Source organism: Plecotus auritus, assembly GCF_963455305.1.
Source record: "Plecotus auritus genome assembly, chromosome: 5".
NCBI classification, from domain to species: domain Eukaryota; kingdom Metazoa; phylum Chordata; class Mammalia; order Chiroptera; family Vespertilionidae; genus Plecotus; species Plecotus auritus.
This window is the reverse complement of record NC_137776.1, coordinates 170082417-170109804: the sequence shown is the minus strand read 5'-3', so window position 1 is coordinate 170109804 and position 27388 is coordinate 170082417. Positions and strand designations below refer to the sequence as shown.

General features: G+C 47.3%; 1 protein-coding gene across 1 annotated transcript in view; it reads right to left on the bottom strand.

The window, feature by feature from the left end:
* Positions 1-27388, bottom strand: part of TTLL11 (tubulin tyrosine ligase like 11) — a gene marked incomplete at its 5' end in the record, with an annotated part of 196961 nt that overhangs the window by 19252 nt on the left and 150321 nt on the right. Inside the window, 2 exon segments of the mRNA XM_080669649.1 lie at positions 12828-12934; positions 22327-22578. Coding sequence (XP_080525775.1) covers positions 12828-12934; positions 22327-22578 — 359 coding nt within the window.

Sequence of the window (27388 nt, the reverse complement as noted above, 5' to 3'; positions counted from 1 at the left end):
GGGCTGGGGTGGCAGAGGGTCGACAGGAGGCTGGCCAGGCCAATCTCAAGGCTGAAGAACTCTGATTTTATTCTGCAGGGCCTGTTCAGAACAGCACCACGTTCCTTTGAGACTTCAGGAGGGAGCGGGTGCCCCAGGCCCTGGAGTGCCAAAGCGACAGAAGGTTGTATGAGGCTGCGCTTATATAAGCTTGCTCCTCCCTTCACAGACGCAATCTGTGGGGAAGTGTGGGCAGAGATACCCACGTATTACCGAGAAAGAAGCACCTCAGTCACGTAAGGTCTCATGAACAGTCCAGGTGTGCTCCCTTTCCCAGCAGGCTGCCATCCTGTGCCCTGAGCTGGGCGGCAGCTGCATCTTATGACTGTGGTGGGGCGCAGGGAACTGCTCCCACAGCTCTGGGGACTGCCTTTTAGGGAAGCATTTCAAGTACACACGGAGCTGTTGTGGAGATACTCAAGGGGTATACTCTATCTCAGGGTTTCTCGACCTCAATCCCTTTCAGATTTGAGGCCAGAGGACTCTATTGTGGGGTTTGCCCTGTACATTACACGATGTTTTGCAGCATCCCTGGCCTCTACTCACTAGATTCTAATAGCAACCTCTTTCTGCAGTTGTGACAACCAAAAATGTCCCATAGGGAAGAGGCAAAATTACCCCCAGTTGAGAACCACTGATTTATCTAGACCTCAGGGAATACATGGAGGTCAAGGACACCCAGCCATGGAAGTCTCCCAAGTCCTCCAGTGGCATGCTGGGCACTCCAAGGGCATGACCCTACTTTCTCTTCTCTCCATGGGACGAAGGATGAGCAGTGTAGTTTTCATCACAAACTTGTATGCTGACTATCTAAAAAAGAAATATGTGATTTACTTCTTAGAAAGATCTAGGAAACAGAGCAGGGAGGGAAGGTAGAAAGCCAATGAACGGCAGGTGGTTCTCCCATGAACTCACCAGGGTCTCAGAGTCCCTCATCTGTGAAGTATGGGCATTGGAATAAATGATCTCTAAGGCCTTTCTGGTTTTAAATACTACAATTCTATGGCAGTAAGATGAACACACATCAGAGAATGCTACCAGTGAATACTGGAGTTGGCCCCATGAGAGAGATGGTGAACTATGGGCTGGGTAAGGCTCTGTCTTGGCTAAATCGACCATCTACTTGATTAGAGACAGCAACCTGATCAGATAGCTCATGAGGTTCTCACTTCATTCTCAGGTTAGATGACTAAACCCAGATTTCACCAGGGATTCCATGGAAAATCTCTGAAAGCGTTTGTATGATGAACACTTCTGGAATGCTTGTGATTTGTGCAGCTTTTCATAGGCCATTGGAATTTAAAGACAAAGAACTGCGGTTCAGAAACACTTCTAAAGTCACAGTCCAGGAAGAATCTGTCATTTAATTACAAGGTTATAAAGTGTTTTCTCTCCGCAGTACTCTACCACCACATCAGTAGGGCTCCAATATAACAACAGTGGATTACAACTGAGTGGGCTGCATGACAAAGACTCTATTTAAAAAGGAGTTTTTGGGAAACCCAAAGGCAAGAGGGAGAGAAAATAAACCAAGGAAACAAAAGCCTCTGGCACCCACGGCTGCAGTGAACATTAAGTACAGCCCAGCTCCCAGCCAGGTTAACATAAAGCCTCACATTAAAAGCCTGATTGCCTTAGTTTCGAGTTAGTAACAGATATATCAAGTCCAGCTTTCAACAAAAAGTTACGAGGCCTGCTAAAAGACAGAATAAACGTGGTCTGAAGAGACAAAGTGAGCAACAGAACTGGACTCACATATGATAAAGATGTTGGAATATTATCTCATGGGAAATTCAAAATAAAGATAATTAACGTGTTAAGGACTCTAATGGGGAAAATGGGCAATGTTCAAGAACAGACAGGTAATGTAGGTAAGAGATGGAAACACTAAGGAAGAATCAAAAGCAAATGCTAGAAATAAAAACACCATAAAAGAAATGAATGCCCACAATGGACTTGCCAGTAGACTGGACATGGCCAGAGATAGAATCAGTCAGGCTGGAAATATGTCAATGGAAACATCACACATTGAACTGCAAAGAGAAAAAACAATGCAAGAAAGGAGAATGTCCAGGAACAGTGGGACAATGACAAAAGGTGTAATATACGTGTAATGGGAATACCAGAACGAGAAGAAAGGAGAAAGATTATATGAACTAATAATGGCTGAGAAGTTTCCAAAATTAATGACAGACCCAGAAAAGGAATAAATGAAGGCAAAATAGAATCTTTTAATTTTTCTTATTCTTCATTGATCTAATAGGTTACTGTTCAAAGTAATAATAGCAACAATGTATTAGGTGATAATATTTTAGGAATAAGTGAAATAAATACTATCAACATTGTGAGGGGCAGGAGGGAACAAATGGGAATAGTTTTATCATAAGACACCTGCACTTTCTATGAAATGGCATAGTGTTATTTAAAAATGGATTTATTATAGTTGGGAAAGTGCATTGTAAATGCTAGGACAACAACTGAATTTTAAAAAAAGAAATATAATTGATATGTTAAAAAAGAAAAATAATGGAATCATATAAAATGCTCACTTAAAACCAGAGATGGCAGAAAAGAAGGGAAGATTGAAAAAAAAAAAAAGCAATGAACAAGTGCAACAAGTAGAAAGCAGTTGTAAACATGGTAGCTATTAACCCAACTATATCAATAATTACTTTAAATGTGAGTGGTTTAAATATATCAATTAAAAGACAAAAATTATTCTTTAATTGGGGTGGATAAAAAACAAAACTCAACTACATGTTGCTTATAAAATACCTACCTTAAACACAGACATAGATTAAAAAGTAAAGAGATGGAGAAAGACAGATCATGCTAACATCAGCCAAAAAGCAAGTTGGAGTCACTTTATTCATTTCAGACAAAGCAGACTGCAGAACAAGGAAAATTATCTGGGATAAAGATGGGCATTACATAATAATTGAGGGTCAAAATACATATAAAATTGATAGAACTGCACAGAAAATAGACAAATCCACTATCATAGGTGGAGATTTCAATACCCCTCCATCAGTAATTGATAGATCCAGCAGGCAGAAAATCGGTAAGGAGATAGTTGAACTGAATGGCACCATCAATCAACTGGATCTAATTGACATTTCTAAAACACTTCATCCAACTAGAGCAGAATACATATGGAACATTCACAAGACACTACATCCTGGGCCATAAAACACACCTTAACAAATTTAATAGAATAAAAATCTCAAAGTTTGTTCTCCTACTACAGTGCAATTAAACTAGAGCTCAACAACAGAAAGTGAACGGGAAAGTCCCAAAGTATTTGGAGATTAAGTAGTACATGTCTAAACAACATATGGGTCAAAAATAAGTCTCAAGAGAAATCTTAAAATATTTTGAACTAAATAAATATAAAAATAGAACTTACTGAATTTTGTGGGATGCAGTGAAAGCAGTGCTTAGAGGGAAATTTATAGCATTGAATGCACATATTAGACAAGATAAAATATCTAAAATCAATCATCTGAGCTTCCACCTTAGGAAACTAGAAAAAGAAGAGCAAATTAAATCCAAAGTAGGAAGAAGAAAAGAAATAATAAAAATTAGAGTGTAAATCAATGACATTAAAAATAGGAACTCAATAGAGAGAATGAATTAACATAAAAGGTGGGTCTCCGAAAAGATCAATAATTAATGTGTTAAGGACTAATTAGTCAGGCAACCCAAGAAATAAAAAAAGAAGATTTACTAGACTATTAATTAGTAATTTAAAATTACTAACATCAGAAATAAAAGAGATAATCACTCCTGATCCCGTGAACATTAAAAAGAAAATAAAGGAATATTATGAATAACACTATGTCCACAAATTTGGTAACTTAAGATTAAATGGTCCAATTTTTTGAGAGATGCAATTTACTAAAACTCACACAAGGAGAAACAGATAATCTGAATAGGCTTATGTATCCATTAGAGAAATTGAATGAACAAGTAATAACTTTCCAAAAAAGAAAGCACTAGGCCTGATGGCTTCACTGATAAATTCTATCCAATATTTAAGAAAGAAACAGTACAAATTCTCTGCAGTCTCTTCCAGAGTACAGAAGCAGAGGGGAACACATCCTAGTTCATTTCATAAGGCCAGCATATGCTAATGTCAGAACCAAATAATGGCATTTCCAGAAAGGAAAACTACACATCTTACAAACACAAAGCAAAAACCCTTGACAAAATATTAGCAAATTGAACCAAACAATGTATAAAAATAATTCTACACCATAACCAGGGGGGTTTGTTCTAGGCATGCAAGGCTGCCTGAACATTCAAAAGTCAAATAATGTAATCTTTCACAACAACAGGCTGAAGAAGAAAAATCATAGGACCACACTGATGGATGCAAGAAAAGTGTTTGACAAAATTCAACACCCAATCATGATTTTAAAGCAGCAACCAACCAACCAAACAACAAAAATACCTCTCAGCAAACTAGGAATGGGGGGAACTCCCCCACTTGATAAAGAATATCTACAACACACTATACACACCTGTTAGATTGGCCAAATAAAAAAACCTGACAATACCATCTGCTGACTGGATGTGAAGCAACAAGAACTCTCAATGATTCCTGGTGGGAATGTGAAATGGTAAGGCCACTTTGAAGACTGGAATTTCTTAAAAAGCTAACCATAGTTTTAACATACAATCCAGCAATCATGTTTGTAGGTATTTGCCCACATTTGTTTAAAATTTATATTCACCCAAATCCTGCAAATGAAATGTTTATAGTAGCTTTTTTCATAATCGCCAAAAATCAGAAGCAACCAAGATGTCCTTCAGTAGGTGAATGGATTAAAAAACTGTAGTGCATCCATCCCATGGACTGTGGTTCAGAGATACCAAACACAGCTCTGCCCAATGCTCAGGGATGCCCCAATCACCGAATTGGGCTCTTGGGCCTGGGGACATTTTTGGATTGACATGTCCTTCCACTGTCAGGAGCTTGTAACTATTGTCACTTCCCCAGACAGCATAGGACAGATCTCAGGACCCAGTGCCTGCTCCGCCCCCAAGCACCTCTTTAACCCTCTGAGCCTTGGTTTCCTCCTCCTTAAATGGAGTCCTGTGGATAAGACTGAGCCCATGAGAGTATGAACAAATGGACTGGAAAACGGTTTTGTAATCTGTAAACCATACGCACATGCCAGGAACAACGATGGTGGTTAAAACAAAGAGAAAAAGAGCTCCCGTTTACTTCCTTCCTTACTAAATCCTTACAGCAAGGCAAGGTGGATGTCACCCGTTCTACTTAAGGAGAAACTGCAGCTGCTAGAGCTGAAGTGCCCCCTCTTGGGGCTCCCAGAGGGAGATGCGGGGTATTGAACAGCCTGTCTGCCTCTGTTGCTCATGCTTTTCCCACAACACTCCATACTGCCACCGCTATTCCTGCAAGATCTGGAAAGGGTAAGCAGCAAGTCTGAGAAAAGGGGACTGCTGCATAAAAAGCCATTCCTGTTTTCCTCTTCTCTTTTTAGGGTCCTGAGGCCAGACAGTGGGCGGGGCTCCTGGTCCCTGCATCCGGGAGGTGAGGAGAGGATGATGAAGAGCAGGCGCTGGCCTGGCTGGCCTGACGAAGGGGCTGTGGTGTGAACACAGGGCTCCTGGAGGTCCTCACCAAGGGAAAGCGGAATTACAGAAAGCGCAGGCTGCCGCTAACGGCTGAAGAGAAGTGTCTGTGCGAGGGAGAGGGAGCTGGCGTTTCTCTTGGCTCACTTGCTTTTATTAAAATAATTCTGACACTGACTATTTGGTAAGTGTGTAGGGCGCACATCCAGAGAGGCCCATCTGACTCCAAGATGATTTCAAGGCTGAAGAATGTCACTTGTGCCAGACACGTCGTGTGAGGCGCTGTGTGCAACCTGCCTAGTTTATCCATGGTCCCCGAATTTCACAGGGAGGGGGGCGTCCATGTATGTGCATAAGCAAGGCTGTGCTAAACATTCCAAGTAAAAATACTTTCAAATATTTCAGTACCTCGTTAACCAAATACATTTCAGTGGGGCTCATTCCAGCTAATGAAAATATAGGAGGCAGGTGACCTGAAGTCCACTGAGGAAATTTGGGGAAAAACAGTAACACGACTCAGACACCCACAGGATCAGCTCATTGTCAGGGTCTCCTCCACTGGACTTGGGTTTGCTGCGCACCTACTGTGCCAGGCACAGTGCCAGGCTTGAGGGGGGAATCGTTCTTCTTCATGGAGGTTAGTCCAGCTTAAGGGGCAGATACCACACTCTCATTCCAGTGTTGAATTAGCACCGTGATCTGTGTGGTCAAGGAGCAGGGCCGGATGCTGTTGGAGCCATGGGAAGGGGGACTAGCCCAGCTGGAGGGCTGAGGAAGGCTCCTGGAGGCGACAGTGGGTGCAAGAGGAGGGGTTTCCTGCACCGCCGAGTGCCTGCAGTGGAGGACCTCCAAGGTGGCCGGCCACCTGGCGGGAGCAGGTGTGTGTGGGGCTACTGATGGCCTGTGATTGGGAAGGGGTCCAGTCTACCAGGCCCCCACTCACTCAGGTGCTCTCCCTGAGCTGGAGTCATGAGACCAGTGACTGCAGGCAGCTGGTGGTCGGCTCTGAATTGAGAGGTGATATAGAAGAGGGCTGGTGGCCAACACGGTCATCCCAGGGCAGTCAGCAAGTGCCCACCAATGTGAGAGCAGAATACTGAGGAATGGTAAAGACTGGTCTTCAGAGACCATGGCAGGACCAGAGAGACTGGCTGTTCAGGCCTGCAGCCCTGAGGCCTCCTCACTGCATGTCCTGCTGCATCCCAGCCTTCCCGGGCCTCTCAGTCTCCACTGCCCCCATTTGCCTGAGCTGGACCCAGGGGTTCCTGTCCTCAGCCACACAGTGTAGGTCAAAGGGGCAGGCTGGCACTAGGCTGTTACAGCAACAGTCCAGGCCAAGGCGGGAGGGCAGTCTTAGAGAGAGAGGTGAGGAGGGCCCAGCACTCTGTCGGGCACCAAGGGATGTCTGTTGCCACCTGTCCCATCCCTCTCCCAGGCTGTGAGCATCTCAAGGCAGGCAATTCTTCCTGTTTGCTCCCAACACCTGCAGGCGCCTGGCATGAGTAGGTGTCCAGGATGCATTTCCTGAGAGGGGTGCAGTGGGAGTAACAGGATAACAACAGAAGCAGCCCCTGCTTTCTGAGCGTTCCCTGCGGCAGACCCTGCTCTGAGTGCTTCCCGTGCCTTGTCTCGCTTCATCCATGTCAATGATTTCATGATCAGCTCCCCTTCACAGAGGGCGAGCACAAGGCTCAGAGGAAGGTACACAACTTGCAGAGGCTACATAGGGAGCATGAAGCCCGGGTTCGAAGGCAGGCGTGGCGGCTCCCAGAGCCCTGGGCTTTGGTTATATTGCCAGTCAAACCAAGGCAGCTCCAGGAGGGAAGGCATGTAGCTCAGGCGTTCTTCAAGCGGTGGAGGAAATACTTCTTACTCGGTCAGAGTCTGTCAGACATTAAGCCATGTCACTCTTAGATTTCTCTCTGTGAACAAGGGATGTGTATATGTGCTCATGTGTGCTGTGCATGCATACAGGTGTCCCTCACTCATGCTTGCATGGGTGGTGGTGGGGACTCTCCAGTCTCCTTTTTCTTGCTTTGCAATCTTGTTCCCTTGGTTACTTGGAGGGACCTTTAGCTTATATCTTAAAACAGCAAAACATCTGGCTACAAAGTGAACACAGTTGTTAGGGGGCAGAAGCCCCAAGACATTGGTCCTGTGTTAGATGCCCAGGTGCTGGGCTCACATGTCCCCTTTGCAAGTGAGATGTTTGTCTCTCAACCAGAACACCGCCGACCCCTCCTTTCATTGCCCAATCTGGATGCTGTCCTCGTCTCTCGACAGAGAAGCGAGAGGCCACTCTGAGAAGAGTTGAGAGCAGAGTCTCAATGATGAGGAGCAGCTCGTGAGCACAATTTACATGAAGTAACTTCAACTTAACTGACAGACTCATTTCTTCATTTGATGCTGTGCAACCAGAGGCTACCACACCCCAGTTGTGCTGATAATGCCCGCAGTTGGATTCCTATGTTTTGCTAGAAATGCTAAAATTGGAAGTTGAAATCTTTAATTTTTTTAAATGACAATTACACTGGCCTGTTGGGGAATGTGAGGTTGCGTATTACTAAATTCCAGTCACTGACAGTCTAACAGGGAGGAAGGCGGCCTGCTGAGGGACCATGAGCACCGGATGCAGGGGAGGGTCCCTTGGGTGGGAGCAGCGGGGAATGGGCTGGTGTCGTGAAGAGCCACCTGTTATATGTGGGTTACTGTCAAGTCTTAGCTCTTGTTTTGGGTGGTGAGTTGGTGAATGCTTATGCCATTATTAAAAGTAAGTTAACTAAATAAAAGTAGGCTATGCATGGACCAGGATGGAAGTATCTCATGAACCCAGGATTAGGATTAATCCAATCCTGTGCACCTGGCCTTATGAAACAAAAATCAACAGAAAATAAGCCTATTCAAAAGGATGGTCTGAGATTTAGACTTTAGAACGTGCATGCTTTTTCTTACTAGTTCTTTCCCCCTCACTGCTCTTTTTACACACTCTTTTTCTTCTCCATTTCAAGGGTAGGTTCATAAAGGTTCAGGAATCAGGTTAACCCCCTGCGTGGGCACCGAAGCCTCATCAGGGCAGAAGGAAGGTCTGGGCTACCTTGTAGAAAGGGGACGGGGCATGAGCACTTGGACACAGCTGGTGTGGGTACTGGGTGATGGTCTTATCCAAACTGGCTGGTGTTTTAGGCTGGACAGTGAGGACAAGAAAGGGAGACCCTGTCAAGCAGATCACTGCTACTCCAAGCCCTGGTTCTCACACTTGCATCTCCCGCTTCGGGGATGTGGGCATTTTTTATTTTTATTTTGACAATTCGTCTGCTCATCAGACATTCGCTGGGCACCGAGCGAGATCCTCTTGCGTGCTCTGGGCCATGTGCTAGGCCCTCAGGGATACAGGACACATAGTGAGTGCCTTTTCTGGGTCACACATCATGCCAAGTGCTTTATACGTGTTCTCTCTCTTAACCCTCACAGCGTATTTCCTCTGCTGCTTTCCTTTGTTTGTGCTCTGGCCCTGCCTGATCCTATGTGTCAACTGTGCGTCCTCTGCACTGAGAGGCTACAGAACTGGGAATAATGCAAAGGCAATGGGCAGGCTGCTCTTGGTTGAAATCCCAGTGTCCCCTCATTTAGCCTCAGGTTTCTCATCTGCCAAATGGGAATAAGAGCCCTTATCTCATAATAAGCATTCATAACAAGTATTTTTTATTTGTCACATAGTAAATGTTCAGCAAATGGTCTCTGTTATTATTCTTTTACTTGACAGTGGGATCTGTAAATATGATTTCCCTTGATATATTTCCATAGGGCCCAATACCCGCTAACATGTTCAGTCCCTGCTTGTGAATGAAGGAGTGTGTGCCCTTTGAGAATGAGAACCCCCATTCTACCACTCTTCTGACTTCTTTCTTGTCAGCCCCACAGCGGCTCTGGAACATGGCACCCACCCCTCTGGCCAGCACTTAACTGAGATGCCTGGGCCCAGCACCATGGGGGGAAGGAAGGACCCCTTGGTCTCCTTGCTGACTCGCCAAAAGGAGAACCACCACTCAACCACAATGCCTTCCTTTGCCATCCAGTCGTTTCCTGGATGGTCCTAAGAACATGGAGGCATCAGAAGCTCCTTCTCTTTGGGAATCAGGGCGTTGGACCAGCCTTCTCAGGAGGCAAGGACTGGGCACCAGCCAGAGACGGCAGTGACCCTGAGATCATCACACAGACGGGCTCTCATTCCTGGCTTTCATGCCCAGCCCGTACTACCTCTCCCCCAGACCCTGTCATTTCCTTTCGAGCGATGGAAACAGGGGCACAAGCTCCAGCGTGAAGGAAGGGGAGACAGGCACCTGGACTCCGCACCATCTCCCATTCCAGTTCCTTCCTGCACAGGTCTTATGCGCTGAGAGTCGACCTTTAACCTTCCTGCCTCACAAGCCCCATCCCTCCTCAGTCAATCAAAGGATGAAGCACTGCTTGGCATGGCCCTGGATTGGGGATGGTGTCCTGGGCCAGCGGCCATGCACTGGCTATGGATCTTAGACAAGTCGCTTTTGCTCGTGGAGCCTCAGGACCCTCATCTGTAAAATGGGATACGCTCACCCCCTCACAGGCCTGGTGTGAGGGTTAGCAATGATGTGTGCACCTACAAGACCATCTCAACACTGTAGCTATTACTATCACTACTCCACACTCTCGGCTGAGGCAGGCGCAAGGCCTGGAGGTCCCAGCCAGGGATTCTCTTGTCAGAATGCACTAAAAATAAGTATTTTTCTTATCTCCTTAGCTTGGTCAGCAGACCCCAGAAAGCTGGCAGACCCCAGAAAATCTCTCCATGCCTGAACTGTGGACACCCCCCATGGATTCCATGTCCAGGGAGCAATTTAAGAGGCAAACAAAACAGGAAAAGCTGCTCAGAATTAACAACGGGCCAGATGGTAATGCTAGTTTGAAGCAATAAAACATGATAAATAGCTTCCTGCGGTAACTCCTGATCAATTTCAATATTTAATAATTCCACTGCCACTCCACCCCCTCGGCTGGCCCCTTCCCTGGGATCCTGCCACCACTCCCCGCATTCAACTCACAGAGCAAACACTCTTTACTTTCTGAAGGCGTCAGCAAAAGCTGTCTGCTCAACTGTCACATGAGCACTCTGGCCCCCGAGATGATAATTAATCTGCCTACCCTCCTGTTGCCAGGGAAGCTGCGAGGGCGCCCACTGTGGAGACGCACGGGAGCGCTCACCTTGTGGGTTCGAGTGTTGCTATTCTCCAAGGTCTGCTTTTGAATTAAAGCAAGGCTGGGAGCTGGTAGTCATCTTACTCTAGGACAGTGGTCGGCAAACTGCGGCTCGCGAGCCACATGCGGCTCGCAAGCCATGGTTTGCCGCTCTGTTGACTAATGAGTTTGCCGACCGCTGACCTAGACTCTCGATTCCAGTAATTACAGGCTGTTGTTGTTCCTTGTGATTAAGCCCCTATCCCAGTGGTGGGCAAACTCATTAGTCAACAGAGTGGCAAACCACGGCTCGCGAGCCGCATGTGGCTCATGAGCCACAGTTTGCCAACCACTGCTCTAGGACCAAGTAGTAGGACAAAGCAACCGAGAGGGGGCAGTGGCAGTGTGGAATGAGGGCCTGACCCACCAGCCATGCCTCTGAGCCTCAGTTTCCCTCTCTGTACAGTGGAGATAGCCACACCTGTCTCCAGGAGGATTCTAGCCAGTGCTGCACATGTAAAGGGCCCGGCAGAGGGCGTGGCGAGTTGGAAACACCTGACAATGGATGGGCAGATGGGAGCATCATTATCAACTGTGAAGCCAATCCGCAAACGCAGCCTGAGCACCGAGCCTGCAGGAAGGGCCTGTTGGTCCCTGTGTCAGGAGGCTGTGGCCCAGGGCAGACCACAGGTGTGCGCGGGATCTGGAAGGGAGCATGTGCTGTCAGACAGCGCACCCCTGATTCTCCCTAAGGGGTGCCTACTAACAAGATTAACTGCCAACAAGGGCTCTAATGGCTTTCACGCCCCTGACACAGGAGGCCTCAGCACCTAGAGAGCAGGCATCGTTGGCACCATTTACAGGAGAAGAAACGGGGATTAGGAGGTGAAATGGCTTTTCAAGTTTACATCCTAGAACAGGCAGAGTCAGTTCCAACCTGGATCTCCCAACCCCACTGCATGTCTTCGCCACCAAATCACAGGAGCAAGTTGCTCCCAGGTGCCCCCTCCTCTGCGAGTCCCTTTCGGAGGGAAGCCGGTGCCAAGGGACCGGAGCTGCCAGGTGAGCTGAGCTGCAGTTTACTCATCTGTGAAATGAGCCCGGTGATACCTTCTGCACGGGGACACTTATTGAGGGGTACGCATGAAAGCACTTTGTAACTTTGTGATGAGTGGTACAAATGTCAGGTATGGGTGTTTTTCTACAAAGTCATAGGTATGGTTATTACGACTTTGTAGAAAAACACCCTTTATAAGGAAAAGATCAGAAACTCATCTACCTAAAGGTGGATCCTTCTAACTGAAGCCTCGATGCCATGTAACCTGGAGGCTCAAGTGCAAATGTCCGTGTGACCTTCAAGGCGTCATCAGCCCCTGCAAACCCACATCCTCCCCTTCTCCCTCCCTTCTCGCTCCAGCCCAGCTAAGCCACTTGGGGTTCCCAGAGCCTTTCACAGGCAGCACCCTGCTGGAGGGTGTCTGTCCCACCATGTGCATCAGCTGATGGCATTCCTGGCTCTCCAGGACGTCTTCTGCGTGTGTCCCTTATTAGGAGTGCCCCCTGGCTGCCCCGAGAGCCTCTCTGTGCTTCCCTCCCACAGCACATATCCCACGGCACTAGTATTGTGTTCTCATCTGCCTCCCATTCAATAGCAAATTTTTTCAGGGTGAGAACTGAGCACTCTTCACTCTGGTCCATCCAGGGCCTGGCCCAGCATGTGTTCAGCGAGTGTGTGCAGAGGGAAGAATGAATGAACAGGTGATAGAGTATTCCCAGTATGAATAGAACCAAAGCCTTAAGCAAAAACAAGGGTGGGCACAGCCTTGTAGCAGACAGTGCCCCTGAACTCAAATTCAGCACAATCCCTCACGCTGTTGGAATAACCTTCCTCCTTCCCCCACCTTGACCCTGAAAGAGAAGGAACAGAAAATGTACTGAGCTCCCGCGGGACATGGTGGAGGCCAGTCGCCAGGTACCTGAATCCCTCTGGTCCAGGGTCATGGAGTTCCACCTCCTTGTGATGTCGATGTAGAGGATGTCCACGGCGGCCATGGACAAGCTGCTGCTGCTCAGCTTGCAATTCCTGCAAAAGACGGGAAGGACATGTCACTGCTGGGCCAAACCCGTCCTGTTCTGCAGGCCTCTGCCTGGGCTGTGTCCCTACACGGTTTTCCAGGCCTCTGCCTGGGCTGTGTCCCTACACGGTTTTCTCTAATTATCATATCAGGTGCCTGGACGAGGCTGGTGCTCCTTATATGACAGGCCTTCCCCTCCCAGGGCTGGAGCTAAGGAAGGGTGCATGGCAGGGAAGGGTGGGAGAGAACGCTGGAAATGTAAGTTGAGGTTAGATCATGTGGGCTCCTGTATTAGCTAATTAGGGTTTTAATGGGCTACAAAGAGCAGTCATCTGTAATGAAGTGTGCCCACCTGTCCCTACACATCCATGTCGGTTTCTGTCTGTTCTGCAGAGGAAATGGGGACTCCACATTCCAAAACACACCCTACATTTCCCCTTCCCCTCTGCTGGTCTCTGCAGCGGGAAGGAAAGCTGGGCCTGCAGTGCCGTGTTCTCCAGCCAGTGCCCCACAGCTGACAGAGGCATGCTCAGGTGACCAAATGATAACAGCGCATCACCGGCACCATTGAAGGCGTCACTGCTGTGCAGAAGCGGCTCCCCCACTCCGCCCCCCCGCCAGGAAACACTAACCAGGAGAGTCCTGGGGCCAAATCTACAGACGGGCTCGAGGCCTCTGCACTTCACCCATCTCAGTCTGTCACCCAGAGATTTTACGTGGCCCAAGTCAGCACTGTAAGCCCAGGAGTCACAGAGCAGAAAGGCAAGGCTCCCGACGCCCTTGTGTGTGGGCTGAGGCAGCATTGCTGGGGACCCCTGATGCTCATTCTTGACTATAAAGGAGTCACCTGGAAACACAGGAGGAGGGAGAGGGCAGGGCTCTGAGCTTCAGATGTCCCCTAGTTTAGGAGCAGAGAGGCCAAGAGAGCCAGGTTTTCAGTCTGACGTCAGCAATGGTGCGCCCTGTCCAAGTCACAGAGGGCATTTAGAATCCTCCTCCTCCCCAATTGTGTCTTATTTGTTGGTGTGTTTTTTTGGTCTGGAAATGTGGGAGGCAGTCTGGCACACAAAAAAGAGCACAATTTGGGCATTCGACAGACCAAGATTGAAATCCTGCGACTGTGGGTGATTTACTTAAACCTCCAAGCCTTTATTTGTTGTTCTCTAAATGAAGATAATACCCGCCCACATGGCTGACGTGAAGATGGGATGAGGAGCCGGCATGGTGCCTGGCACCTGCTTGGTCCTGATAACTCTTGGTTCCCTCTCCATCTCTTTCCCTTTCTCCTCTCCTCCTCCAGAACTTGAACCAGCTCGGCCTGTGAGAGGTTGCCTGCAGCTGACCTTGTGGTGAGTGGCCCTGTCCAGTCTGGAGAAACGCTGCTGGCCAGTCAACATGTGGGTGCAGGGCTCAGCTCCCCTGGCCTGTGCTGTGAGGAGAGTCCCAACTCTGGCTGGATTTGACTGAAAATCTTGAAAGCTAGACCTCTGGGCCTGCTGTCCATTGGCCGAACTACATTCAATGCTGCTTTCAACTTTCCAAACATGTCCACATCCATTGCCCCCCAGGTAATGATAAAGAGGTTCTTTGCTTTTCCATTTGTCATCATCCCTTGTGTGAATATCTCTCTTAGGAACCTGACAGGCCAGAGGTTGATTGGCAAGCAGGATTTGGGCATCTCAGAGGCCCCTCTCCAAACCCACACACATCCCTAACGAGGGTGCCAGAAGTGTGCCGGCAGGTGCCTGGAAGAGGCTGGTACTCATATGCTAGCACACTCTCTGCCTTCTCCCCCCACCTCCCTTTCTTCCCCGCCAGCCCTATGCATGTTTCTCAAGCCATCAATTCACATCCTGCTTCCTCCTGGGCTGGCTCCATATTTCAATCACCAGTCACTGTGGCAGACTTCAAAGCACATTAGCGCACAGTTATTGAGCCCCAGTAACAACATGTCAGCGGACGCAGAGCTTGTCATGTCACCACAATGACTATCTCTACTGGGTTCCCTGGGGCGGGGCTCGCCTCTCCCCAGGTATCCCAACACCCTGCACCGCTCCCTTCCAAAGCTTCATCAGGAATGCCACGGTTTTCTCTAATTATCATACCAGTGTCCTCTGGGCTCCCTGCTCCCCCCAGGACAGGAGTGCCGCTACTTGCTCTGTGGGTTAATAGAGTATAAAGAGTGAAACCGAACTGACCGCTGGTATGTAGTTATTTTTTTTCCTGACAGGTGGAAAATAGAAGTGTCGAACCTTTAGCAGGAGCCGTAATTTACCAAAAAGAATTCTCCACTTATTCCTTTTCCAAGGAAACTCGTTCTCCCTGGTGATGCCGGCAAGTACAGTTGATCGCAACATCTGCTGTGGGGACGGGAGGAATCCATGCTGGCTGCAGCGGGCAGGAAGTGCTTTAAAAGGATTTTGATTCTGTAGGCAATTTTGGGGGCACCATCTGCATGCCAGGCCTTCTCCTGCCCATTAGCTCTCTGGATCTTTACAACTACTCTACGAGGGAGGTATTCTTAGTCCCATTTCAGTGATGGGTAAGCTGAGACTCAGCCTGAAATTACACAGCTGGAATCCACATCAAGTCATCCCCTGGAGGATAGAGTGGTAGACTTGGGAGCTTTGGGGAGATGTGGGGGAGGTGGCCCAGCCCTGGGCCCCAGGAAGAACCCAGATGCAAGACTCAAAGTCTCAGGGCGGAGGGCGGGGGGGGGAGAGGAAATCAGGAGACTGTAGAGAGCCCCTGCTGGGAATCTTTGGGATATAAAGCTGGGACAATGACAGGGTCACTGGGATACAGGTCCTCCTAGATTCGTATCTGTGGTTATAACATTCTCAATAGACATTCCAAAAGGGAAGGACTCTGGGGGTCAAGACTTTAGAATTAATTTTCATCCATCCATCCACTCAATGCAGAATTTATTTTGCGTCCACTAAATGCAGGTAGTATTCTGGGCCCAGTAAGTGATGCAAAGCCGAGTCAGTCTCGGGTACCACTCTTAGAAGTGGAAGTGACCTCGGAGAGGGGGTAAAAATGTGAAGCCTTGGTAGCCCTGAATCCTTAAGAACAGTTTCCCTTTATGTCCTGTGATGCAGTTCTTCAAATGACTAAAGGATAAATTCTTCAGTAGAAGAGGAGTCCAAGCAATATGGTACCATGAGAAACCAGAAAAATTCCTAAGAAAAGATGGCCTAGCAATGTACATGGGAAAAGTGAGCTGTGCAGCCAAACGCACAGGATCCTGAACCTTGAACTTGCTGTGTGACCTTGAGCAAGTCACTGACACTCTCTGCATCTAAATTTCCTTATTTGTACAAGAATCAGGCTACTCACCATACGAAGCTGTTTTGAGGACTAGCTCAGTGCCTGGAACATGTGGGGAAGTGACAAATACCCCCAGCCTTCCTCCATGATCCCAGAACCAGCTTGAAGAAATGTTTTGTTTTTAGAATCAAAGGAATTTGGGCACAGATGATGGGAGAGAATCACAAATCATTCAAGTTCATTAGGATCCCAAGTATAGAAGGATTTGAAATGATCATCCCCATTTCCTTTCAACAACTACTGACATCTCATGGGAAATTTAGACGCCAACTTTTTCCACTCCATAAAATCCTATTTATAGAATTTCTTTTGTGTTCATCCTTCTCTGTGCAGAGAGGTAGCTTATTTTAACCTGTAGACGTGTCTATAAGGTGAAAGCTAACAAATGATCAATATTTGTTTTAAAAAGCACAAGCCACTATCTAAACACCTAGGGGGCGAGGGGAAGCAACTCCGGTTAATAATGCATATAGCATATTAAAGGCTATTGCAACCCCAGGTGTGGACTCTCACAATTTTGCCAGAAAGAGGTCATCAGGGAAGAGGGGGATTTTCAAAGTCATGGAGGAGTTAATGCCAGAGGAGAGGCAAGACTCCTTACGCTTCCCTTCTATAACATTCTAACACGCCATGTTGCCTCTCAGAAAATACCACCCACCCCCGGTACCCATTATGAAGCCTATTAATATCTCCTTTTGAGAGAAGGGGGAAGAATGGGGAAAAAGAGAAAACCATTCTCTAATTTAAAAGGAGATCAGGATCAGAGACCATGGAGGGATGAGTGGGGATCTCCAAGCAGGACAGTCTGCACGAAGCAAAAATGCTCAGAGTGTGGGGCAGCCACCTCCATTGTCTAGAAACCAACCCAGTTGTGACAAACTGTTTAGTTATCAGGCTCCAGAGATGGCAGTGCAGTGTGTGGGAACTGATGTCAAATCCTGATGGAGGACACGCTCGGAAACCGTCTTCTTAGTGAATTACACAGGACGCCCCCAAATTAGCAATCCAGGCGCAGGAAAACAACACAAATGCATTTCCCTCAAAGAAAGCTGTCACACTGAGGAGCCAGATCATTTCTGTTTTTCAGAGAAAGAGAAGTCTCCACACCCCAGCAATTATTATGAAATAATAATAAAGAGGAGACAGAGAAAGAGGCACTTAATTCATGGTAATTTGTGCTACTCTTATGTGCCTCCCGAGGAGATGACAGGAAAAGCTGGTTAGACAGTTAAGTCTAGACAAGAGAACGACAGTTCGTTATTCCTCATTTCCTGGTGGAAGAGAAAAATAGGACATGGCCGGACCGGCATTAGCATAACTCACTCCTGAAAGTGCTGATCTGTGCAGCACTCTGTGAGCGATGGTCACTGGAAATAAATTCAGCGGGAATGTTGGCTATTTTGTTCCCTCCAGTTCTCTTCGAGGAACATGGAGAGAGTGGTGGTAGCGATGAAAGCCAAGGGCGGCCTCTGCCCAGTGTGGGCTCTGAACGGAGGCTCCGTCTGTCTGGCCAGCGTGTATGTCTCCCAAGCAGTGCTCCAGAGAAGGTACTTGGTTCAATTTGACATATGGCATAAATATTATTAATTCATAATGAAGCGAAATTTAAACGAAGTGCAAAGGAGAGAGAGAATAGTTGTTAGCAAGAGAAAATGCTTGTTGTTAAATTTAGCTGGCAAGGCCGAACATACTCAGATAAATCTGAAAGCAGAGGGTATTGTCTTTCATGATTAAGTTGCTGTGGGGATCTCTTGGTACATTTGAAAAAGGAAAAATCTATTAACAGCGTGCAACGTTTTCTCCATTTCTCCCTGCATCTTAATTACTCAGGACATTTGCTGCCAGGTGTGTGTGTGTGTGTGTTGTGTGTGTGTGTGTGTGTGTGTGTGCTGGGAGGAGAGGGGGACGGGAGGGAGGTGGGGGCAGCTCACTGTCGGAGCCCCGTCTGCTCTGCTGCCGCTATCCCACCTGCAGACATCACTAACCCACCTGCAGATATCACTATCCCACCTGCAGACATCGCTATCCCACCTGCAGACGTCGCTATCCCACCTGCAGACATCGGCTCCCTTCTCATGGTCACTGTCCTCCCTCTAACACACACACTAACACAGATGGGGAATGATGGCTGCCGGACCTAACAGTCTCTAACATCACAAATTCATTTTTTCATGCAAATGTCCTTAATTATAGAGAACAAAGGGATGGAAAAGCATAAAGCTGATCACACAGAGACAGATTTGTAGCGATATTTCTGACATCACCCAGTTCCCGTCTGAGCGCACTGTAGGTATCTTCTTGGTGAGAACCATTCCCCATTGCTTTCTTTTCAGGGCAGCGTGTGGACACAGCAGTCCTCTTGCTGTGCTCCTGGGCTTCTCACACCAGAGCTCACACACCCATGCTCTCAATGGCATCCACACTTTCAGTGAACCCCCACAGGGTTTAAAAGTTATTTTCTGAATGGCCAACATCGATATACGTATATTGAGGTTCTACACAGAAACCAGTAGTTCTAGTTTCTCCCGAAAAATCACAAGCTGGGGGCTACTAGCCCAGGTCTTTCCTCCCCGGGTGCGCTCTCCAGGCTCCAGACCAGCCTCCCCTCCTCCCAGTGTGCTTGGGTGGCTTCCTGCCTGCTCCTGGAGGCACCGGAGATTGTGATTCCTATGGTACACTAGCTGTTCTAACTCTCCCCCCTCCACTCCCATTTTAGTAGAATTTTATTAGGAATAAAAGGAAGCATTCAGTTTCCACCATCAATTTAGCCTGATGAGCAACCTTTCCTAATTTCTGAACATGAGCCACTCATGAACGCCATTCTCAGGCTCTCCCCGTTGCCTGGACTGTGTAGGCCTCCTTCACTCGCAGGCAAACTCCAGCTTATAACAGTCCAAACCTGCCTCCTCTGGGGGGCCTGCCTTGATTCCACCAGGCAGAGGAAGGGTCCCCTCTTCTGTCCCCTATTCTGTCTGCTACCCCATGGCTCTGCCAAGGATTGCATTTAATGACTTGTTCCCTGTGTGCTGTCTGTTAGACTGAGAATCCCCTGAGGGTAGGTGGGGTGCCATTATTTATCTCTGATTGTCCGATGACTACCGGGTGCTTGGGAGAAGTTGTTAGGTCAAACCAGACACTGGCCTTGCCCACTGAGACAGAGCAGGTCTCCCAGGGCCAGGTCCCCTGCAGCACCCAGGCTGTGGTCCACATAAAGCTGAGCCATCCCTCACTCTTGCGGGTCTTGAGTGGACCCTTCTGTGCAATGGCACAGGGGCTGGGAAGGGTCTGGGAACCTCCTGCCTTTGCTCCGGAAGGTCTGAGCCCCTGGACGTTTCATGCTGAGAGAAGACTGCGCACCCTCATCACTCCCCTCTGTCCCTGCACACTTCCACAGCACCTCAAGAGCCCTCATGACTTGGGGCCCCTGTCACTGAGCTGTTTCCCTATGTCCCAGGCCACAGCAATCACAAAGGGGCAGAGAATGTTTACCTATTTTTCTCTTCCTCCTCGTCGTCACTATATTAGGACAGCAATATATACAGAAAAATTCTATTTCCCAGCTTCCCATGCAGATGGCAGTGGCCAAGAAGGTAGATGAAATGGAAGTCATCGAACATAGCTTCTGGAAAGCTTTGGAAAGGGGTCTAATTCATTTAGCAAGAGGCATTCTGCACATCCTCCTTTCTTCCTCCTTTCTGCCTGGAACTTGGCCATGATGGCTGGATTTTGAGCAGCCACCTGTGACCACAAGCCAACTCTGAAGCTAGAAGCTCATGCTTAGGAGGGATGAGCAGAAAGACAGAAAGTGGGGTGCTGATCACTTTGTGGAGTCATTAACCAGCCCTAGAACCCCCACTGCCAAACTTCCTGTTATATGACAGAAACTAATTGCACTATCTAAACCAGGGGTGGGCAAACTTTTTGACTCGAGGGCCACAATGGGTTCTTAAACTGGACCGGAGGGCCGGAACAAAAGCATGGATGGAGTGTTTGTGTGAACTAATATAAATTCAAAGTAAAGGAGCGGAGGGGAGAGCAAGAGAACCCTCTGCTCTTTCGGCTCCGCGGGCCGGATAGAACAGCCGAACGGGCCGGATCCGGCCCGCAGGCCGTAGTTTGCCCACGGCTGAACCATTTATAGGTGGGTATCCATTACTGCACATCCAATGCAATTCCTAAGTGAGTCAGAGGGTGTTGTTATTTTCTCAGGGAAATAACAACATGTGTCTGTTGACTTTCTTGAAAATTTCAACTGCCTACTAGAAATAATAATCAGACTCCCATTTAACAAACAGCTCCCCTGAACTGGGCACCGGGCCAGGTGTTTTATGATATATTACATCCCAAACTCACGATAACCTTGCAAGGCAGGAGAGATTGTTCCCATTTTACAGATGAGACTCAGAGGAGACAAGGGACTTGCCCAAAGTCACACGGTAATGCGCTTGGCTTTGAAGCCACACCCCAAAGCCTGTGCTTTTCCACTAGCTTTCCTTTTGCCCCTGAAACTAACACAAAGCCCTTCTCAAAATCACTGAGCAAATACTACTTCAGGGTTCCTGAAATGGCAAAAATTCCGCTGATACTGCCGTTTACCATCCTATCAGAAACATCAGAGGGCTAGAGTTAGAGTTTGTAAAATTCCCTTAGAGAAAACAGGGACAAAAATGGTTCCTGAGTCAAGATTTCTAATTATTTGCTTTAGTGAATAAACCATGAAGCGTGTGACTTTGAGGAGCAAGGTAGAAATAGTAAAACCAACGATGAGAAAAACAATGGCAGCATCAATGCTGACCGTTTGTCTGAGGAGTACAACACACTGTGCTGGGGTACAGGGAGCTTCACCCCATTTGATAGGTCCATTGAGGTTCAGAGATGGTCATTAATTTGCCCAAGGGTTACACAGCTAGTACGTGCTCCTGTTTTGCCCCCAAGTGTCCCAGGTAAGAGGCAAATAATGAATAATCTAAAGAGATTAAGTGGAAATGGCTTATTTTGCTCGCATCAGCAAAAATCTAGTTTTATCTTGAAAATCATGCAAAATTTGTATTATACTCTATAACAGGGGTGGGCAAACTTTTTGACTCGAGGGCCACAATGGGTTCTTAAACTGGACCGGAGAGCTGGAACAAAAGCATGGATGGAGTGTTTGTGTGAACTAATATAAATTCAAAGTAAACATCATTACATAAAAGGGTACGGTCTTTTTTTTTTTATTTCAATAGTTTTATTCATTTCAAACTGTGCTCTGATACTGTGCTCTCCAGGGGCGTGTCTCCCTACATCACCACGATAACGTGTCTACGCATTCCCAGGGTGATGTCGGGGGACGCATCCGCGGGCATTACAAGGAGCCTCTGGAAGACTGAGAGGTTGTTCCTTCTACTGAATGGGCGGATATAAATCCACCCACTCAGAAGAAGGAGCTGCGGCCCTGTTTCCCGACGTTGCCATGTTAACACTGCTGCTGGTGAAGGAGCGGAGGGGAGAGCAAGAGAACCCTCTGCTCTTTCGGCTCCGCGGGCCGGATAGAACAGCCGAACGGGCTGGATCCGGCCCGCGGGCCGTAGTTTGCCCATGGCTGCTCTATAATATAACCTTGTTATCTTTATAATAGAGCAAACGTGTTAAATTATTTATTGACTGTTTTAACTTTTCTCTCCTGAAACTGACACTTCGGAAAGATGTACCTTGTCTCTTGGCTGTGGCTTCATAAACGCTCCCCACACAGCCACATGCTGCTGGAAGAACATCAGCCTAGTTCAGGAAGCCCAGGTCTGTCTGAGTCCAGGGGGGAATTACTTATATGTGGTTTAAGGACCTAGTTCAAGGTAGCACAGAATTGTTTTTTAACCACAACATAAGATTGTGAATGCTGTCACACTCATAATATCCATTCATTCATTCAACAAAGACGACACTGGTCAGATCCAACCGTAGGGGGGCCCTGACCCAGCACCACAACCCCCCAGCCCCCACCCAGGAGCAGTAGGGCAGGTGGGACTGGCCAGAAGTGGAGCTGGACCTTACCCTGCCCGCAGCCCAGGTCAGAAGGGCTGGTCTCACTGACCTTATGAAGGTACGGAAGCCTGTTGGTCCTAACTTCATTGTCCCCTTGATTCCCAGGAACCGGATAAACAAGTTTGCCATCCTGTCCACCAGGCGCAGGTAGTTGAACTGCTTGGCGTACTTGGGGAACACCTGCTTGAGGCAGATGGAGGGCAGGTGGGTCTCAGGCTTGGGGTTGCCTTCTGAGGCGATGGCCAGATCATTGTTGGAAGGATCTTCCTTTCCGGCTGGTGGGTTCTCCAGTTGCTGAGACCTGAAGCACACAAGGGATTAACGATTGAACCAATTGGAGCGGGCTTTACAGCACAGAGAGACTTTCTCTTGCATAATCTTTCCTTTAGATTTACAGCAACCTTGGGAGGTGGGTATTGTCACCATTTTTACTGTACAGACCAGAGAACTGACTTCAGAGAAGCAACCTGCCCACACTCACAGAGCCAGTCCATGCCAAAGCCAGGATTCAGACCCAGGACAGGGCCTGCCCTGGAAACTTATGCTTCCCTCGTCCTACCATCCCGGTTTCCCAATAGGACAACTTCCTCGACTATATGTACTCAGGATTCAAGAGAATAGTCTATTATGAAACAGTCTGGATTTGATTTTTAAACTCTTACTTATGGGTAGTAATTGAATAATTAAGAAATATAAAAATCTTATTGAGGGTTGGCAAGAAGCCATAGGCATGGTTAAATGAACAATTTGCAAAGATACATCAGTTATCTGTTCTAGGAACAGGCACAATTATATTTTCGGGCTTAACTATTTTCTTATTTGGAACTCATACAAAAAAATGCTAATATTACTGTGATCCCTTAGTCAGGATATTGTATGAAATTATTCTGATATTCAAGAAAATTCATCAGTGTTCTGGGGATACAAATGCTCCCTCCTGCAAAGGGGAGCAGCCCAAGTTACCAGGGGGCGCAACTTTCCGGCAGCCAAACGGGCTTCATCCTCATCTCCTTCAACTGGAGACAGGAAGTAAAAGTCAGGTGGCTCCTTCTCAGATGAAATGAAATGTTCTCCTATTAAGGTTATAGGAAGAAAGATGTGAAAAAGCAAGCGGCACTGTTGCTGGAAGTTAGCGCTTAAGTTACTGGATAAGTGGCAATCACCAACTTTATAAGCGCTCATTAAGTTGTTGTTAAAGGGAAGATTGGGAAATGTACAGTGTGAATACACTTAGTGACCAGGAAAACAGCTCAGAATAAGTGCCAATTGACACAACTATCCCACCTGCACGCTCTCGTGTGCTCTTCATGCAGCCTTGTGAGGTAGTCTGTGGTTATTATACCCCTGTTCCGGATGGAGACACTGAGGCGCAGCAGGGTGGGGCACCTCTGTGCCTTCCCGATGGCATGTCAGCTGGCCCCGAGTCATAAACCCGTGCTTCTCACCAGTGCTCACTCCGTTTTGCCATCATTACTCTGAAGCACATCACATGCACGTCAGGGCTTACAAAATCCTAAGTACTGCTATTTATTGTTTGCTTTAAATCGTTTTTATGGGCTCTAATAGTAATTCATACCCTTTGTAGACAACTTGAGAAATGTGTTACGGAATCAAAACCATTTGTAACCCCACGAGTCAGGGATGAACTGTGTTAACGGTTTGATTTATCTGTAAAGTTAGGATCACACGACATGCAGTTAAAATCCTTCTACTTGCACGCTGTAAGTATCTTCCTGTGGCACTGAACATGTTTTCAGGAGCTCAATTTCTCATGGACACGCAACGTTCTGTATTGTGCCTGAACCATCACTGAGTTAAGGAGTGAGTGTCTGCATGGCCTGTCTTTGACTAAACAGTCAGGTGACCTAAGTGATGTGCTCCTTCAGAAACAACACGTGTGACTAGATGCAGCCTTGGAGTCATTCTGTCCAATGACATCATCAATTGCCTTTTATTATGGTCTAATGTACATAACGTGCACTCGCCATTTTTAAGTATTTTGAAGTGTATGACCCGATGGCATCTAGTACCTTCACAATGTTGCAAAACCCTCTCTAGTTCCAGAACAGTCTCACAATGATGTCATTTTAGAGAAAAAACCTTAACCCTAGGTAGACACCAGTACCAACGGGCCATTTAATCAGCAGGCCCTCCAGCGTGGTGGCCTTAGCTCGGTTGTCCTGGTGATGGGGACCTCTCAGGTCTTCCCGATGGCATGTCAGAAGATGTCTCCCTCCAGGGTTACAGCCCGCGTCCCACCTGCCCCCAGAGCCACACAGCCTTTCACATTTCTCTCAAGGGCTGCAGCACTTACCGGGTGGATGACCACCGTTCCATTCCTTCCTGCATCCCAATTAACAACCTCAAGATGAAAAGGGCCTCCCAAGCCACAGAAGCCATTTTCCTGGACTCAAAACCACAAATTCAGGGAGGGAGGGTTTTACTCGACTGGAGGAAGGTAGTAAAGATATAGCTGATATATAAGAGGAAATAAAACAATGAGAAATAGTATCTTTGCTGGAGATAATTTCAGTTATCACATTGAGATCCAGGTTATCACAAATACTATAAAATCCTGTTTTTACTTAATAGCACTTTAATGGAAATGTCGGGCTTATGAAATAGAAGTGACTAGTAAAAAATATAAATCCAGTTTACTAGTCCTTTGGGGTAGTTTTTTTAAAATTGAATTTGGTGTAACCTTGATTCATTAAAATAGGGGAAAGCATCCCAGAATGGTTTATTATCGTTTTTCAAATAAAATGGAATTATTTTTATTAAAACTCTTGTGAAAAAGCACCTAATCTCTATTTGGCCTGGCAAGTGAACTGTCAAAAATCACCAGTATTTACTGGGGACCTGCTACATATATTTCAAGCATTGTGCCAAGCAACATATCATTTCATTTGCCCCTCATAACAATTCTATGAGGTAGGTAGAAACTGGTCCCATTTTACAGATTAGGAATCTGAGGCCCAGAGAACCTGAATACATGCCCAATGTTACAAATCAATAGTGGGATCAGAAGTTATACTCAGGACTGTCTCACTAAACACTCTATGTTTAGTTCACTATATAATTCGTATGCTAATAATTTGATTGAAATCAAACCAAAGACTTTTCTTCTTCTGTATAAGCCATATATATTCCCAGAAATTAACAAGAGAGAAAGGCAGACAAAGCAAGGTAAAGTTGCCGATTCAGAGAAGGTGCTCGAATTACCTCAGAGAAGTACTTTCCATTTTTAGTTAAGCATCCCTTCTACAATTTATTCATTCATTAGCCACTTCCCAAGCACTTACCTGTCCCTGGGGCCTGGGACACACAGGTGAGGTGCACACAGTCCAGAAGCACTTGACCCAGTAGGGAAAGACAAGCCCCATCCATAGCAATCGTTGAGGAGGTGGAGGTGGCCACGTGAGTGTCCAGAGTTGGGGCCCAGAGCATGTGGAAAGAGCAGGTTTGCTGGGTCTTGGCAAGAGGCGGTATGCCTGAAGAGAAACAGGTGGGCATATGACCTGAAAGCCCATGTGGGCCTGGGTCTTATGGGATCTGGAATGTCAGACAAGGGGGCTTGGATTTGGTGGGTTTTGGGGAGAGAAGTGCGGTGAAGACGAAGGAATCTGAATCTGTCAGCGGGATCGACCCTGATCGGGGATGAGTGATGCCAGGAAGCTATTGGAACATCCAAGTCAATGATTCCGAAAGCACGGGCAGTCCCTGGACCAGCAGCATCAGCATCACCCGGGAGCTTGTTGGAAATGCACATTCTTGGCTCCACCCCAGACCTGTGGACTCAGAACCTGTGAGCGAGTGGGCAATCTGTTTTAGTAAGCCCTGACCTGATGCTGATGCTAGCTAAGGTCTAGCTGAAAGGTGACTGGTAACTGTTTGACCATGGGGGACAGAATGCCCTGGCTCCTGCTCCTGGTGATCCTGTGATCCAGCAGGAGAGCCTGGTGGGCAGTGGCGCTGCCCTGGCCAAGGGAGGTAAGCGAGCTTCCTCCCCCATAATTTGGCCGAGACCTGTCCCCACAGTCACTTGGAATTTCAAATGCATGTTGGCATTCTTGAGGAAACTGCTAGCTATGTGACAGACGTCCCTTAAATTAGCTCAGCAGCTAATTTAAAGAGTTGGAGGATGAAGGCACTAAAAATAAACGTAACTATCATGTCGTCCAGCTCTGTCATTTGATAAATGTCTGCCATCACAGAGGCCCCATTTGCTTGATGGTGATGCTATGCTATTTGAAGAGAAGGCGACAGACTACAGAATGGGTGAGGCATGTGTTTCCAAACTGATGAGGAAAAAGTCTGAATGAGAGATCTTTGTCTGACGTTCAAGTCCCTAGAAGACCTAGACCCACACTGGGTCTGTTCCCACCTGCTCCCCTTCGTCCGCTGGCCTCTGAACGCTTGCCTGGCCACTTCCACCTCACTTGGCCACTTTCTTCCATGGCATCGTGTAACACCAACAGCAACACACAGTGTTGACAGTACTGGTAGCACCTACTATGTGCCAGGAACTGTCATTAAAAACAATTAACCTTATAAAATCCTATGAAGTGGTGTTATCATCACTCCCATTTTACAGATGAGGAAGCCAAGGCACAAAGATGCAAACTACACAAGTTGTGGATCAGGGACAGAAACCCAGGAGGCAGAGTTCCTTATTTCTAACTACTGCATGATGCTGCTTCCATGCACGGGAGTAACCAGGCACTGAGCACCTGAGGGCCAGGTGGGTTACTTGTCACATCTCCTTTGACCCTGGCAATGAGCCTATAGATTAGGTACTATACGTGGCCCCATTGGCCCTATTTCTCCTGATGAGGAAAAAATCAGCCTCAGAGAGGTTAAACCACTTTCCAAAGGCTGCTCCGCTATTAAGTGGCTGAGAATGAGGATTTGACCTGGATCTATTTGAGTTCAAAGCCCAGGTGCTTTCCACTCTATCACGCTACAACTCATCCTAGTTACACAACTTCTCTGAACTCCTTTTCTTCTCCCCTACAGAAGTCTCTGACTTACGGGGTGGTGTGAGGCTTACGGGGGAGAGTGGCTGGGAGGGTGCTGAGCCTAAGCCTAGCACACAGCTGTTTAGGACAAAG